The sequence below is a fragment of the Lissotriton helveticus genome, chromosome 2_1, assembly GCF_964261635.1.
Source record: "Lissotriton helveticus chromosome 2_1, aLisHel1.1, whole genome shotgun sequence".
NCBI lineage: Eukaryota > Metazoa > Chordata > Amphibia > Caudata > Salamandridae > Lissotriton > Lissotriton helveticus.
The window spans coordinates 1908233846-1908251824 of record NC_136059.1 but is presented as its reverse complement, the minus strand read 5'-3'; the positions used below and the strand labels follow the sequence as shown (position 1 = coordinate 1908251824).

General features: G+C 45.4%; 1 protein-coding gene across 15 annotated transcripts in view; it reads left to right on the top strand.

The window, feature by feature from the left end:
• The window catches only part of BLTP1 (bridge-like lipid transfer protein family member 1), a 2102388-nt gene that overhangs the window by 553232 nt on the left and 1531177 nt on the right, over nt 1-17979 (top strand). For all 15 annotated transcript variants that reach the window (XM_078676841.1, XM_078676840.1, XM_078676839.1 and 12 more), the window contains one exon: nt 11137-11283. In XM_078676841.1, coding sequence (XP_078532967.1) covers nt 11137-11283 — 147 coding nt within the window. The remainder of the gene's footprint in view (nt 1-11136; nt 11284-17979) is intronic.

Below are 17979 nucleotides of genomic sequence, written 5' to 3'. Positions count from 1 at the left end.
AGGGAGGACCGGGCTTGGTAGTTAGGGTTGGACTGCTCCCATGAGGAACAGGGTCAAGACTGATTAGCATATGGCTGGGTCCAAACTGGGTTGGCGTAGTGAGCAAAAGAACGATGGATTTAACTCAGATCTCTTGACTAGGGGTGAATGTTTGATTCATTCAGCATTCCATCCATCATTTGTGGCCCAGCACAAAATTCTAGCTCCAGCACAATGGAGGCCATTTTTGACGTATAGGGAAACCGTAGCACATTTTGGAACTCAGGGGGTCGATGCCTGGGTAGAGTGAGGTTTGATTGGCTTGGCACACCATGAAGGAACTTTTATATTTAACATATACCCTTTCTGGGATCATTTTTCTTTTGCAAATTTCTGTGAAAAAGTTTCTTTAAAATGTGTGACCCCGTTTTAAAAAAAATTACCCTCCTTCTACTGCCCCCCTTCGGCCCTCCTCCAAGAAAAATTCTGGCTCCCTTTCTTTTCTTATAACACTTTAGGGCAAATACTCTATTACACCCCACCACTTTTAAAGATCATGTCAGCACCCTAATATTGTTGTATCCCAAAGAGACATTTGTACAGTGTTTTCAAATGAATCACAAAGTTGTTTATTTAGATGCCATCCAGGTTACGGTCAAATGACATCCCTTCTTGGGAAAGTTCAGTCAAATCTCAGTTGATGTCACTTCCTTTGGCCCAAAGGATGTGTGATGTTACTTCAGCTACCTCTGGCATTTTGGTGGAGCAACAAAAATGAATATAGGCATCCCTACTACTAAAACCTAATTTTCTGTGATCTTTGAGACTCTGCATCACAGAGCAGCTACACCACCACTACTACCTCTAGTTCTGTGTATTCTGGAGCCTGCTATGCAACTGTTTCTGACTGCAGCATCACTAAGGCATGCTCCATATAGGCTGTTAAAAAAGTATAAAGCTCCTGATCAGTACCCATTATATTAGAGAGTGGACCCTTGTCCTGCCACAGTGTGGCAAGAAAGTCCCACACTGGGGCACTGTCCTCTTCTGTTCGGTCAGATAAAGACAGCAAGCAGATAGAACCTATTGTCAAAAGGATGCTTGGTACATCTGCATCATCCATTAAAGTAGTAAGTGCTTCTGCTTTGCTGTGAAGTATGATAGGTCCTTCTGTGATTCACTGAGCTGATTTACTGAGAAACTACCAAAGGAGAACAGGCAAGATTTTCAGAAAATCTTGAATGAAGGTGGGCTGTTATCTAATCAGATTATAAGTGCTGCAGCGGATGCATCAGACCTAGCTGTGCTCTGTTATTCTCATGGCATCTGTTTCTCGAAACTCCTCTTGGCTCTGACTCACCGGCCTTAAGCCAGAGGTTCAACAATGAATCATAAATTTACCATTTTCAGGTAATACCCTTTTTGGAACTTATGCAGACAAAGACATGTTCAAAACGTAGACCTAAATGGACACACTCAAGGGCTTTTTGTTTGTAAAAGGAAAAAGAGTATTGTAGGAGATACATACCTTACAATAGACTGTTTTCCATCAGAGGGTTCAAGCCCCTCACTGGTCTCAACAGCAACACCAACACCAACAGCAGTCGAGGCAACACTACCACCTTCGTAAACCAACTAGAGAAAGGGGATATGAATGGCAGCCTGCATCTACAGGAGAACTTCTGGCAAAGCAATTCACTTCCCCCTTCTCTGACACCCACTGAGGTTGGGGAGAGTATCACAAATCATCTTAAAGAGTGGCACTTAATAACCAAGGACAAATCGATCTTGAATATTATTTAGAATGGTTATTCTCTTTGATTCAGGTCTCCTCCTCCTTGTGTTACACCAGTAAAAATATCACAGCACCTAAAAGACAATTTACAAAAAGAAGTCAACATTTTGTTACAAACACAGACTGTAGAAGAGGTTCCACAACACCAGAAATGACTGGGGATTTTTTATCAGCATATCTTTAGTAATAAAGAAAGGACCAAAGCAAGAATTCAGACCCATTTTAGATCTGAGAGTAATGAACAAGTACATACTAAAAGAAAAGTTAATGTTCGAGGCATAGGAGCTGCGGATTACACACTGTGCAGAGATCGCAACCTAGTGTTGGGTCCGGATGTTTGCACTTGTTTTTGTCCTGAAAAGTTCTTTGGAAGTCACGAGATAGGTGACTCTTCGTTTGGACCACATCCTCAGATTGTTTTTTTCCGCCATCGGGCTCAGATGTGTTTCCTACGTTCTGGTTGGAACCGAGTTTTCGTTCGGCGCACAATCCCTCACCCATTTCCGATGGTATTGTCTCGAGCGCATTCCCCATCCCCACCGATCTCGAGAACTTCGAAGTCTTCGATTTCAGTCGTCGACGAAGGCCTTCGGGCCTACCTAGGCCTCATCTTCAGGCTCATGGAACGGACGCCATTCAAGAAGTGTCCTTGATGTGAGTCGAAGTTTCCCCACACCGATCTCCATGAGGTGTGCAACCTTTGCCTATCACCGGAGCACAAGGCCATAGACTGTTCAGCTTGTGCCTCTCTCCGCTCCAAGAATACAATTTGGGATCGACAAGCTCTAAGAACCATGGCTCGCTCTTCAGCTTCGATTCCCGGCGACATCTTTGAAGAGGGCGTCGACGTGCCAGAGCAGCAGCGGGCCGAAGAAAGCGCCAGCTACTCCGATGCCGAAGATTCAGATGTCGAGTACATTACTCCGGCTCAACGGGTCGTAAGTACACACGGCCCGACCCTTCCTCAACACCCCCAAAAAGACTACGGTCACACCCTCACCTTCGGGCCCGGGTGCACACTGAGAGACTGCATCCCACGCCCTGCCTTCGGGCTCGGCAAAGAAGCCTATTGAGCCTTCAGGTTGCTCGGGCTCGAGTCAGCCTACTCCTGGTGCTGATAACTCACCAACACTGAAAAAGAAGCCATCTTCCTCAGCCACGCCGACTGCTGCTTCAACACCCAAGCACTCGGAGCCGAAGACTGGCACCGGCACATCAACACCAAAACCGCACTCTGAGCCAAGCAAAAAACTACCTAAAGGCCCGACTCCCATGCTTCGGAGCCGAAAAAACCCCCGGAACCGAAAAAGCACGTTCCGGCTGAGGACACTGCAAAAGGTCACAGTTCCAAGCCAAAAGACCCTAGAACAGTGTAGGCGATCCGAGGGTCAGACACAAAAGGGGATATTTTTTTTACTTCAACCAAGTTTATTTTTTATTGGCAGGATTTTAGCTGGTCACTGGTTTTAGGTGTGGGACAGGTAATAACATCTCAGTACGAAGATAATAAAGAAAATACGTCTATATTCAAGGGTTTAAGTTAAGGGTGGGGTGTCCGCTACTTGCTCCGGGCATCTTGGGGCTTGTCTTGCAGCTCTCTGGGTTGCTCCCCGTGGGTCTCCAAAGAAGGGAAAAAAAGAAATAAAAGGTCCGGGATTAATAAGGTCTGTCCTTACTTAGGGTCTTTGTGTGCTACCATCACCCGACATAGTGTAGGAATGGGAAAAGGGTCAAGGAGTGTAGGAAGGGATGCCGACAAGAACTAGTGCTTTTTAGCTCCTCGTACCCCCCCCCCCCACCAGCCCCACCAAAACGAGCCCCTCAGAGCCACTTGCCTTGGGCCACGACCCGTCAACTGGGGCCATGGCGTCGGAACACGGGGCGTCCTCTCCCTTCCTTGGGCTGCCGGGTATGTCCGCATTGTCTGGTATCTCGAGGTCTCCTCCTGCGTCTCGCCTCCACTGCTCCGCTCCTCCCGCGTCGCGCCTCCACTGCTTCGCTCCTCCTGCTTCTCGCCTTCTCCTCCTTGACTCCTGGGCTCCTCGTTCTCAGCTGCTCCGCTACTCTCCGTCTTCAAACTGCGCCACCATTCCGTCCTCCACTCTCTGTTTTTGTGGTCCTTCTTTTGTTTTGCCGCTCTGACGTCGCCCAGTAGAACTAGACCGCTGGCTGCTTCCGGTCTTACACTAGCGTCCCCGCCCGTTTTTACACACTTCCGGATAGTGGGTTCCTTGTCCTTCTCACAGATCTCCCCCCTTTGGAATGGACGTTTGGGCCATTCAGAGGAAGGGCACCGGGACAGATAGTCTGTGCTTATTTGCTTCACACCTGGTACATGCAAAGTATGAAATGAAAAAGGTTGCAAGGCGAGAAACCATCTTAAGACTCGAGCATTGGTGTCTTTGTTCTGCACCAGCCAGGTCAGAGGTGCATGGTCATTAAGGACAAAGAACTGTCTACCCAATAGATACCCAATAGATAGTATTGTAGGGATTCTATAGCCCATTTGATTGGTAGGCATTCTTTCTCTATTGTTGAGTAGTGCGTTTCCCTCGGGAATAGCTTCCTGCTGATATATAAGAGGGGTTTGGTCAGGTCTAAGCATGAGCGCAAAATCCGCTCCGATCGCGGATTTTGCGGATTTTCGGTAAATCCGCGGTCCGCGAATTCTCGCGAATTCACCGAAAATCCGCAATCCGCGATCGGAGCGGATTTTGCGGTCAAAAGTTCAAGCATAATGCCTAATTTACGATGGCGCCGGCAAGCTGCCAGCGCCATCCTCAAATGGTTACTTAATTAGCTTCAACAGGAAGCTCTAACAGATAAGATAAAGCAGGGGCTCGAGCGCCTGCTTTATTTTATCAGTTGGAGCTTCCTGTTGAAGCTAATTAAGTAACTTTTGCAGGATGGCGCTGGCAGCTTGCCGGCGCCATCGTAAATTATTCATGATGGTGACAAACGGTTCTGTCTCTTAATCTGCTGCTCTGATCGGTCTCTGACCTTTTATACACACAAGAGGCATGTGCGCTCGCATGGAAGCCCCGTCCGTTTGGCCCCGCCCACACACTCGAGGAACACTTGCAGATATCAATAAAGCATGTGCCCTAGTTGAAGCTTAAATTCAGTGACTCATTCATCAGCCCAAAAACAATCGTGAGCATTGTGGGTGCTGGGCAGGTGTGCCTTCTTCCCAAATATACCATCGAAAATCCTCTGTGATGCTGGCCAGAGGCATTTGCATCTTTGACTTTCACGAGCGCAATCCCCGTGCTGTTCCTGTGACCAGGAGCTTCTGTCTCTTAATCTGCTGCTCCGATCGGTCTCTGACATTTTATACACACAAGAGGCATGTGCGCTCGCATGGAAGCCCGTCCGTTTGGCCCCGCCCACACACTCGAGGAAGCCCCGCCCCCAAATCCGCCGATCCGCATAATCCGCGGATTTTGCGGATCCACGATCCGTGAATCCGCAAATTCGTGGATCCGCAAAATCCGCCCATGCTTAGTCAGGTTGGAACAGTACAGCACCCAATCCATGGCCAGAAGCATCTGTTTGAAGTATAGATGGATGGATGGATGGGTTTTTATATAGCGCAATATCACCGCCAGGTCTCAAAGCGCTTTGCATTGGGAACCCGTCCTGGTTTTCCCCTGTGAGATAGCGCCTAGGTATCCCCAAGGTGAAAGCCAGGCATCCCGCCGCGGGGGGCCATAGTGGAGATTAAGCAAGCTATTGCCCAGAGTTGCAGAGTGTGAACCTGTGATTCGAGTAGTCACCGAGGCGAGAATTATCGAGTCCGTGGACATTTTTGGGCTCAAGACCCTGCCGCGTCGGGAATTGAACCCTGGTCCCGGGTCTGATCTCAGCGTCCGGGTCTGCCTCCTCTAACCAGTGAGCCACACTTCTCCAAGTACAAAGGTACACTCAAAATCTGGACACTTTAGCCCTGGGGCGGTGCATATAGCATGTTTTAGGGCTTTGAAACTATCCTCCTGAACTGAAGTCCATGTGTGTATGTGGTTGGGATGGACCTTGGATAGGAGATCGGTTAGGGGGCTAGCGATGGAAGAAAAATTGGGTATGAATTGTCTAAAATACTCTATAAAGCCTAAAAAGGAGCGGACTTCCTTCTTTGTTGTTGGTCTGGGGATGGAATTGATAGCCTCTATCTTGTTCACTTGCGGATTTAGGTGTGCTTCTTGGATGGATAGCCCAAATAATGTATTTTGTTTGTTTCTAATAGTGATTTCTTTGGGTTGATGGTAATACCAGCGCCCTGTATTGCCCAAAAAATGGCTTTCAGGTGTCCCAAGTGTTCCTCCCACGTTTGACTAAAAACCACAATATCATCGAGATAAGCGGCGGCGTATTTCTGGTGTGGTTTTATGAGGTGGTCCATTAACCTCTGAAAGGTTGCTGGTGCCCCATGCAACCCAAAGGGAAGCACTCTGAACTGATACAGGCCCGAGGGTGTGGCAAATGTGTTTTTTTCTTTAGAAGTGGGAGCTAACGGGATTTGCCTATACCCTTTAGTTAAGTCTAGGGTTGACATGTAACAAGCTTTTCCCAGACGTTCCACCATCTCATCTATTCTAGGCATTGGGTATGTGTCGAATTTTTGTGATGGCATTCACTTGTCTAAAATCGATACAAAAACGCAAGCTGCCATCTGGTTTTGGTACGAGTACCACCGGAGAGCATCAGTTGCTCTGGGAGGGTTCTATTATACCTGCTTATAGCATTTCGGATAGTTCTTTATCTACAGCCTCTCGGCATGCTTCTGGGATACGGTAGGGCTTTTGCTTTAAAACCTTTGGGACTAGAGATGTTATCTCACGTTGAACCAGGGACGTTAGTCCAGGACGGGCGGAAAACAGGCCAGGAAAGGTTGCTAGCAAGGCACCTATTTGGGTCTTTTGAGTTGTGGTTAACACCTCTCCAGTAGGCACGGACTGGTCTAAGGTTTCTTGGACCGGCGGGAGAGGAATATCTATCGGTGGGGAGGTACAGATTAGAAAAGCAGGGTTATTCATCACTAGGGTTGGCTGAGCGTCTTCCCATTTTTTTAGGAGATTCACATGGTATATCTGTTTACCCACAGCACGGTGAGGTAATAGTACGCTGTAGGTGACAAGTGTTACTCTTTTTTCCACTACATATGATCCCTGCCACTTCATCAACAACTTATCCTCCGTGGAAGGGAGTAACAGAAGGACCTTATCTCCGAGTTGGAATTCCCTAAGTTTACTGTTACGGTCGTAGTACCTCTTCTGCGTTTCCTGTGCTTCCTTCATGTTGTCGTGTACCATCCCCATAATCGTGTTAAGGGAGCTTTAAGGTCAGTGGCATACCTTAACAGGGGTTTCCCTTCCTCATCTTCTTGTTCCGACTGTTCAACCGCCATATCCAACAGGGTTCTTGGCTTCCTTCAAAACAATAATTCGAAGGGAGAAAACCCAGTAGACCTCTGTTCGTGTGCCCGTAGGGCGAAAAGAACCAGGGGCAGTTTTTGATCCCAGTCCCTCCCAGTTTCTGAGACAACCTTGCGGAGTAGGTTTTTTATTGTTTTATTGTAACGTTCCACAAGGCCATCTGTCTGTGGGTGATATACTGATGTTCTGATTCAATCTATCCCAAGGATGATACATATCTGTCCCATCATGCGAGAGACAAAGGGGGTTCCCTGGTCCGTTAAAATTTCCGAGGGAAAGCCTACTCTTGAGAACAGGGTGATAATCGTTTGGGCTACGGCTGTAGTGGTCATGCTTGATAATGGAAAGGCCTCAGGATAGCGGCTGGCGTAGTCTACTATAACTAATATGTAGGGGTGTCCCCTGGCTGAGGGTGTCAGGGGACCTACTAGGTCCATCCCAACCCTTTTGAAGGGAATGTCAATGATGGGTAGGGGCAGTAGGGGAGCTTTTTGGGTGACCCCAGGACTCTTATATTGGCATCGCACACAAGCAGCACAGTGCTTAGCGACATCTTTGTATACGCCAGGCCAGTGGAACCGCTCTAGGAGATATTTGAGAGTATTTTCCTTACCATAGTGCCCTCCCCCTATTTTGTTATGGGCTAACAGGAGTACATGCTCCCGAAAGGGAGTTGGTACAGCTAGTTGGGTTTTACCTTGTGAGTCTTTCTTTTCTGCTCTATACAACAACCCCTTTTTCATGATAAAATAAGGTCCTACCTGATCTGGTGGCTGCTCATGGACCTGTTCCCAGGCGTGTACGAGTGAGTTATCCTCTCGATGGGCGGTTCAGAAGCTGCAATGCATTGTTCCGTCGGTGTCTGAAAGGGAAAAAGGAAAGGCATTTCATGGTAACTGAGAACAAGAAAAATCCTTTTTCTCCCTTCGTCTTTCTCGTATCCTCTTTCTAGCTCTGGGGTCTGGCTGTTCTATTTCCATACTGCTAAAAGTGGCTTTCTCGAGCCAGGTCTGAATGTTTCTTTTTGTTCCTTCCATATAGGTCTCAAACTTAGGGTGGTTAGTCCCTATAATAACTGCTTCTGGTAAAGAAGGAATCGCACCCACCCTCTTCAATGGGGGTCGTTGTCCACTTCTAGTAGAACCTCCGCCACAGGATATGCTTTTGTGTCCCCATGTACACAGGTTACTCTTACTTGTTCTGTGCTCTGTAGCTGGGGAACCCCAATTAGAGCCCTGTCCACCACTGTAACATGGCATCCCGTGTCTAGCAAAGCCTGTCTCTTTTTTCAGTTTAACAAAACCTCTGTTTTATAGCATTGGGGGCCTTCCTTGGTTAAGAATATTCTGCTATCAACAAAAAGGGTATGGGAGGGTCAAGGGGAAAGTTTTATGACCTGTCTGCTCACTCCCCAATATCAGACTACAAAACACACAAGAGCAGATCAAGTCTAAAAAGATGTGTGCCTACAGCAGTAGCCGTGTGGTACTGGTGGTGCATGCGTGAAAGCAAGGGTTGCCAACACCATTGACTGGAAGTCGAGGGAGGCTGACACAATTCCCCATCAGACCACCCATGTGGTGGAGTTTACGTCATGTGGGAAATGTTAATCATGCCATCCCAAAACCGACCATATAGTGTCGGTGCAGGAATGGATGTAAAAAGTATCATCATAGACATGCATCCTAAAGTGATGAATGAAAAAAGTGCAGTGCTCAAATAATAATGTAAATAAAATTAAAATGAACAATCCGGACTCCTGGAGAATTTGCGACAGAAGTGCGGATGTTAAAGATTAAAAAGCACGCTGGGTAGCATGACTACCCTCTAGCGCAATGTGATATAGTCGACATGTTTCAGCTTAAGGGCATCTAGCCCAGCTTTCTTCAGGACCGATGACAAAAATTAAGCTACTACAACTACATACAAAGTGTATAAATGATGAATAATAGACCTGTACTGACAAAGTTACTTATATATCGAGTACTTAAGTGTCCACTGCAGGGAGAGAAATGAATCTTCTTCCTGTTGACAAACAAAAGACACTGTATCAGACAACACCAGGTTCAACACACACAACACGGCGCACACACATAGAAACCGTGCAGGCACACATACATGAAAAATATGATTTTTACATGAATCTAAAGCATATATGCTTGATCACACCGAGGCATTTCCTCAGCGTGATACTCACCCAGCTTTGTGTGGGTGACGACCTCACCTCACCCGGCAACCGCTCGGGAGGAAGAGGCCCCGCTCTGTAGTGTAAAAAGAAGAAGACTCAGTAAGCACTTAACTTTACCGTGTCTTGGCCAAATGACTTTACACTGAAACCCAACGGACGTGTGATAGTGACTCTCCTACCATGTCTACCACTGACAGTGCCCAGGGCGCGTAAATCTCGCATATTTAATGACATTCAAGGAATAATAGTATCCCAACTGTTTTCATGGAATGAGACCTGTTAATGACCATGGCCTATTGGCAAACAAGGCGCAAGGGTGCTAGTAATGTATCTAAACCTGCGCCTATGACTGGCTGCCTGGAAAGTATTCCCAAATGTCCAGTACTAGATTGCAGGGGAAACAAGAAGATAGCCTCCCCATCCCAGCACAGAGTCCGTGACAAGTACAAGGCTCTCATTGGACTCAAAATCACAATCCCCTTAACAAAAAACCTAGATCCTAGTGAAGTAAAAAAGCATGGTACTGGGCATCCGGGCGTCTCACCTCTCCGTCGGTACCTCGATACTGATGGCGAGCGGAAGTGGAGGCGAGTTTTAAAAAAACGCCCTTCCTCTTAATATAGCCTCGCTGCACAAAGCACTAACCCTCCGTTATCGTACGGCTAGGCAGGGTCGCGCAATGATTCCGAAACATTTCTCCATTCGGGAGCGCATGCGCGGGGAGATGCAACGCATTACTCTCTCGCGCATGCGCATTCATCTGCACTCGTAGGACCTTGTTGCAGACATCGCGCTCTGAACCACCCGTAGGATCATAGGAATCCATATTAATGGTTCTATTCCTGTGTGGGTTGGTTTAACGAGTCACAACATTATTTTATTTGGCATAAATAAAACTGGGGGACACAGTCGTATGTCCTGCCTCGAGAATATCCCTCCTCGATAGGTTCTACAGGAGGGTTTTTAAGGGAACACTGTCTGGCTATATGATCCCACTCTGCGCAGTTGAAACATTGAGGAACCTGCCCGCTGGTACTAGAGGGGGTCATAACTGGTCTAGGGACAAGGCGAGGCGATATCACTGGTTTGGGGTCAGGTTTTATGGGGAACGTTGGGGAAGAATATGTTTGTGTTAGTGTGGGGGGAAGTGGGAACTGGGTTCGTGGGTTGCCTGCTCTAAAGTCTGGGGATCTATGAAAGGCACACACGATGTCCACCGCTGAGGAGGGAGTAAGATTCGGGTGTGGCTTCACCCATGAACGTGTAGTGGGTGGTAATGCATCTAGGAATTGTTCCAAATAGACTTTTTCTACCATTTCTCCTATAGTGGATATGTGTGGAGTTAACCACCTATTGCCCATGTCTCTTATTCTATAGTACAAAACACAAGTATTGTCCCCAGCAGAGCACTTTTCTTTTCTAAATTTATTTCGGTAATGCACTTGATCAAATCCTAGTCTCTCCAATATTGCCTTTTTCATATCATCATAAGCGGTAGTTCCAGTTGGATTGGCGGCTTGGTACGCCGCTTGTAGTTCTCTAGAGAGAAGTGGGGTGATGTATTCAGTCATTTTAATTCAGTTTTTATTAAAATGCTCAACAATCACATGATTAAACAAGGGATCTACAAACATGATGTCATGTCAATCCCAGATTGGGGTTATGCAGGTGAGCACTTATTAGCATAGAGTGAGTCAAACATGTGCAATCATTATTATACATATTTTATTTATTTATTTTAGTTATCTCCAAAACCAGATGTACGTGGATCAAAAATAGAGAACACTGCTACAGGAACAACAAACCAAGGACAAACTCCGGCAAATGCTCCACCAAAGCAAGAGTGTGTAAAAATTAAAGGTCTACAGGCAAATGTTACAATACCAAAGGTATCTGACTTTTTATTTGCCTCCTAACTATCAAGGGAATATGTATGTCACAGATTATCACATTTTCAAAAGGGCTTTTCAAAAGCAGGGACATTGTGAACAAATAGTTAATCATTTTATGAAATTAACCTTTTTTGTCTGCTGTACTTTCTGTTTGTTTTCAGAGTATGCGCAAAGTTCTCTTCCAGGGGATCCTCATCAATAGGCATAAGCATTAGAATATTCCCGCCCATGCGTGGGAATATTCTAATGCTTATGACTTTGACGAGGATACCCCTGGAAGAGAACTAGGATTACAGGTAAGTAACTACTCCATATATGCTGTCAGCTTTTCACCGATAGGATGTAGAAAGTGTCAGAAAGCAGGCAGGCTAAAAAGAGTTAAAATCTATTTTTTCTTTGACGTCATTATCTTTTCATCCTAGTCTGCTGCATTTAGCTAGAGAAGGCACTGCTATGTTGTGATAAAGACCACACTTTTAGAGCTCACAAGAATAAATGGGCACCGCTGTATGTTTGTTCAGGAGTGTGGTTGCATGGGTATGTGTTTGTTGTAAATATGAATGTTTGTGTGTGCTTTTGGATTTCTCAGTGTGTGTTTGCTTTCAAATCAGGGTGTGTGCATGATAGCGCTCCACTGTCCAACCCAAGTCCTCTGTGAAGGCAGTGCTCTGCATTTTATTGGGAGGGAAACCGTATACCTTCATTGTAGTGAGTCTATTCCACTATATATCAGACATTTCAAATCCGTAAAATTGTCCAGCGGGCTTTTTGCACTGCTTGTCCACTGCTGCATATTGTGTCCACCATGCAACGGGTAAGGTAGTCAAGCATTTCATCAGTCCATGGTCATTAAAAACCAGTACCTCTGAATAAAAAAGCCTTTTTGCTCTTTTAGTAATACTAACCAGCAAATCTGCAACAGCAAATGCTGTGCAACAAAATATTTGTTTGATATGTTAACTTAGACAACATATTGCTAAATGAGTGGCTTTAAAATTACTTTTTGTATGAATGTCCTTAGTAGTGTAAACTATAAGCCGCCAAATCCAGCTCTCAGATACGTATATGATTGTAATGTGTGCTGCTACACATTATGGCTTATTAATGTTATGTTGGAAGTTAAAACCAGAATTTTCCCTCTGGAACTCCTTTTGCACACTTGGTCAATTACTCTTCACTCATACCACTCAACATCTGATGTATCAATGTTCCCCCAAGATTAAACTAAGAGACTCTAATGAGAGTATATAAGCACTATTGTGCGTATTTAATAGATCAAAAACTCAAATAGGTAAAAATGTATAATACAAATACAAATCATCACATATAATTAAACATTTTGAATATCAACAACACCAATAATGTATACAGATATAAACAAACTATTAAAAACCATTAAAAACCTAGCATCTCCTATACACATTAATTGCAAAATAAGCCACCCCACTAGACAGGAAACTACCAGACAATATAATTTGTCTTGCAACTGTTAATTTGAGCACTAGTGTAAACAGCACACATTAATATTATGTTGCTCAAAGCAGCAATACACAACATGGTTAATCTCAGTTTTGGTTAGGCATTGTAAAATTGTCCCAATAACTTTCTACAGAAGACGGTCACAGCTGCATCAAAGCGCTAGAGTCTGTACTTGTGTGCCTGTAAGCTTTTTTGTTGTGCATATTATGAATGTGTTTGTATAACGTGCGCTTGCGTGTTAAGCGTCTCTCACTGTGTTTTTGTTTCTGAATCTATGTTTAAAGAGCAAAATAAATAGGGCCATTGGAGTCGATAGTCTAGTCAGGCCCAGGAGTACCAAACTAATTAACTTAAAGCTATAGACCTTACAAGAGCCGTGTTTGCTGACTGAGTAGAGACGAAGCCATCCTGTGTCTGGCAAAATTTGCGTTTAAATGGCTGCCTGGAGGTAATTGGGAAGCCAATGGGCTTTAATAGTTGAACTTAAGACATCTAAATGTATTAAATACGTTTCTCCAAAGAAACAACTGTGGAAAAATAACAGTGCAGTGCATGTTGTCTTAAATTTCTGTGATATTATGATTTCACAAAAGGATTTTTTTACAGTAATTTCCTGGATTTTTTTTCCGAAAGGAACTGATTGGTTTACTTGAAGGTTCCCATGTTAATCCTGCTTGTGTCTTTGCTGCAACATATAGTTCTGTTTATTACACCAGGGCATTTCACTTATAAACACCAGCATATCCCAGTGCCGCCTTACCTTATGCTACCTATCAGATGATTGTCTCAGTGCTGTGATCTGACTTGTTCACATGCGGGAAACGCTGAGCCCTCCAAAGACAGTAGCAGCCTCGGGCTATCTTTGCCCCTTCCCAATACTTGTTGATTAATACTGTGTCAACTGTGCATTTACATGAAATGGCTTCACAAATAATGAAATTAGTGTAGACAGCAAAGGCAGCCAAGGCAGCGCAATACCTTTTCATGCTAGCACCTTAAGTACAAAGCCTCCATACAACCGCTAGCAAATGTTTGAGAAATCTCAAAACAAATCTCCACGCTGAGCGGGAGTGAAATAAAACATAATTGCAGTGAATAAAAGGACTTTTCACATCTTCTCATTTTAAAATACATGTTGTAAAGAAGAAAGGCACAGGTGGGTGCAATACAGGAGTGGGTGTGGATTGGGTAAAGCTATGTGGAAGTGGCCAGTTACACAAGCGAGGGATCAACATGGGCGTAGGGGGAAGGAGCTTGCAAGGGAAACAGCAACACAAATTAGTGAAGGTGTGAGGGCAGGAGAAGTACATGAAAAAGACAGAGGGGAACCATGAAACAGTGCATATAAAGCACACGTGGACATTTTTTGAGGGGCAGAGAGCTGGAAAAACACATGCACTCTGATGGAGTGTTTAACCAAAAATAAAAAAAATAGTTCCCTAAAAAGAACAGTGGAAGGGCACAAGTAAACTAGTCAAGATGATGATAAAAAGGCTGTGCTCCAGGGGGAGGAGACACACAAGATGGACAAGTAAAGCCATCAAATAAGAAGCAAGCAAATGAGTGCAATAAAGGCAGTCAATGGCAAACAATCAGTGGGCTCTAAGCAGCTGTAAGTTCTTGGTAAGCCCACAATATGTCTTTTGCAACCAGACAGATTGTGCGGTCTGGTAAACTTGGCCTAAACATGACTCACTCTCTCTCTGCCAGGTGCCAAACCCCTCCACTAAAAGTCAGTTATTGAGATTGTAGCTGTTACTTCCTATTTTAGGCTTTAATTTTCCATCAGCTCCAAACCAGATCACATAAGCAAAATGTTCCTACTCTTTTTCTTCTCACAGGCTCTTGATTCAAGCCCAGTACATTGGATGGCAGCTGGTTTTTACCTTTTATGCTTCTATTCCTCTGGTTCCATAGGCCTGTTTGCAGTCTCACAGATCTTGAATAAAACACGAGAGACACCCATTTGGGTTTTCATTAATTTAATAATCTCTAAAATCTGAAATTGGTGAAATATGAATATTTGGTTGGCTCTTTAGACTCTAAGAGAATGAACCTAACCCCATCTCTCATTTGCCTATAAAGTTGCTGGACTCTTGCAAATCAAACGTGTAATCTAATGGAACGTTTCCTGTGAAGAGTCCTCAACTCTAAAGAAGAGTTGGAAGCTAGCAAGGATTGCCTAATAGTAGCAGGATAGAAGAAGTTGTTTTCAAATCTGATCCCTCAAAATAACTGTGCCCATCGGTAGTTTGTCTAGAATCCACATTCGTAATCTAGGCCAAATGTCTGAAGTCCTGCTTAGGAAAAAGTGTGGTCCTGTTTTGGGTAAATTCCGCTAATTGTTGTATGGTCAGTCAGTCTGATGAAGTAGTTGTCCTGTTGCCCTGCCAGAGATGTAAATCAATCTGGCACGTGTAGCTGTAGATACACAAGCTATGCACTCTTCTGTCATCTCGTGTTTGGTTTGGATATGTGCAAGTTGAATTTCTTCTAATAAGTCTTTAGAGTCCCGATAATAGGTGGAGCATCGTCCACCTACCACTGGTAATGCTCATGGGCATTGTCTCCATTGTTAAATAGGGTTTTCTATGCAGTCTGGTTTAGATTTGGCCATTTGAGCTATGGTTTGATTCCCTGTGGTGTTCTCACGGGCCAGCTTAGATCTTTTCTTACTCGTCAGACTTAAAAACAGTGAATATCAGCAACTGCGTCCACTCCAAGCGCCTGGTTCCCCAGTCAAACAGCTTTGACGCTCTGTACAGGACCTAGCCCCTTTAGGGCTCCATCAATTCCTCAGCATGAGAGAATATACACATAATGGAAAGGACTCCATTCAGATACTGTCCGAAGTACCCGAGGAACTACCTCCATCAGGTGTGTAACCTCTGTCCCCAGACTGTCAGGAGGCCTCATGTTTGGCGTGCCTTGCCTTCAGGAACAAGAAAACTCTCCTATAACTTCGGGATCGTCACATTGCTTCGGCATAGATGGCGCACCACTGATCAAAGGATATTCCAGACCTGTTCGGGGAACAGGAGATCAAGAGGGAGCAGCAGCCGAAAGCTTCTGGCGCAGAGGCTCTGGTACTGGAGATAGAGGAGGATTTTGACTCCGCTGTAGAAACAGATGAGCCTCCACCTGCACGGCGTCCACCTCTGAAGAAGGCCGGAGTGAGTACCAACGTCCCACCTCCCACCACCATCAAGGGTGCTTACAGGTCAGTATGAGACCTCTGGGCCGGCAATGCCACAATGTCATTGTCGGCACCGAACTGCTGAGTGGTAGCCAACGCATGCACAACTCTCTGCATTAAAGCCTCCTGCCAAGCCATGCCCTTTGACCAGCTCTTCAGCATTTAAGGCACCCACCAGGCTGTTCTTGGCGTCCAAGCTTTCATATTGAAAGATCTGCTCGGTGCAGTCAGGCCAGCTGTCATCCTCGGCTCCAAGAAAACTGCTATCCAGGACAGCATTCTCTACCACTTCTGAGGATCAGGATCAGCCAATTCTCCAGCACCTTCAGGAGTAGCTCGATGTCAGACAACAGCATATAAATAGTCATCCTGGGACTGGATGAATTCTAGCTATGTGTGCTTCTTAGGCAAAGATCCCTATACCTCCAAAGAGGAAAATGACTTTTGAAGAGGCTCTGAATCCACCCTCGGAGCTGGCACCCAAAAATATTAATGCCATATCAATGGTTCTTCTCTGCCTCCTTTGCCATGCTTTCTTCCGCCGCGGTATTCACCTCCTACATCTTTGTCTTCTTCACCACCACCTCCATGCCCACCTTTATCTGCCATTATCAGTATACTCCCTTTACCAGAGTCATCTTGGGGTTGCCCTCCTTCATCGTTTGTGTTTGATAGTCCATGGTCTCCCTGTGATCTCTACAAAACACCCAGTGAGCCACAACCCCATTCAACCCGTGGGATGATTACAATGTGGATCCCCTGGCTGAAACTGACTTAGATCTCTATCTGGCTAATCTTTCCTCACCAGATGACACAACTGCATACCATTAGGGGTTGCAATGGGCAGCTGCTTTCCACAAAGTGGAAATACATAAACAGCCTTATGAGGATGATTTCCTCATAGAGACAGTATCTACCACCCAAAGGTACATGCAGATTTTACCAGTGCATAGGGGGGGTGCTCAAACCAGCCTCTAATATCTTTACGGAGCCGATCAAGGAGCGAGTCATCACACGTAGGATCAACAAGTAGTACAGAGTTTCTACTTCCGGCCCTAGCTACATTAAGGGATGCCTTCTACCCGACTCTCTAGTTGTCCACACTGCCCAGAAACTAGCACATTTCCTGGGCTCTGGGAATGCTCCTTCTTCTGACTGGGAGAGTAAGAAAATTGATGCAGCTGGGAAACATGTAGCAGCCCAATCTGTAATGCATTGGCGCATTGCCAATTCTGTGGCGTTACTCTCCCAGGACGACCACACCCACAGTGACAAGATGGAGGAGTTGCTACAACGCCTCCTGGAAGAGTAAAAAAAATAGGGGGAAGAGTTAGTTGCCGAGGGAAATATGATTTCCATCACTAACATTTGATGTGCCCTCAACGCAGCAGATACTGCTGCTCAGATGGTAAATAACATCATCTTTCTTCACTGACATACCTGGCTGCGTGTTTATAGTTTTAAACCCGAGGTACATCATCACCTGGACAACTTACCTTTTGATTTCTATAGGGGAAGGTATGAAAATAAAGGCAGAGGCAAAGGCGCAACCCCCAAGTGGGTCACACTTCCCAAGCAGTAACTTCTTTACCCTTCCCCCCTGACCATTTACCCACGCTGGGTGATGATTGCAAGGGTTGTTGTCCCACTAGACAGAGATCACCTCGGACCAGTGGATTCTCAACATCATAGCAGAGGGGTAATGTCTAGAACTCATGCAAACATACCCACGCACATACACGAAGACACACTCTCTCCCGGAACATCAGAGTCAGCTTCATGGAACTTTGCAGCAAGGGCTATTCGCCCAATACTTCCTCATTCCCAAGAAGGACAGGTCACTAAAGCCCATTCTCTTTCTCAGAACCCTCAACTTTTACATCCTGTCAGAACACTTCCACATGGTGAGACTCCAAGATGCCATTCCTCTACTACAGCAAGGTGACTTCATGACCTCCTGCTACCTGAAAAAATGCTACTTCTACATATCAATTCACCCTGTTTGTGGTAAATGGTCA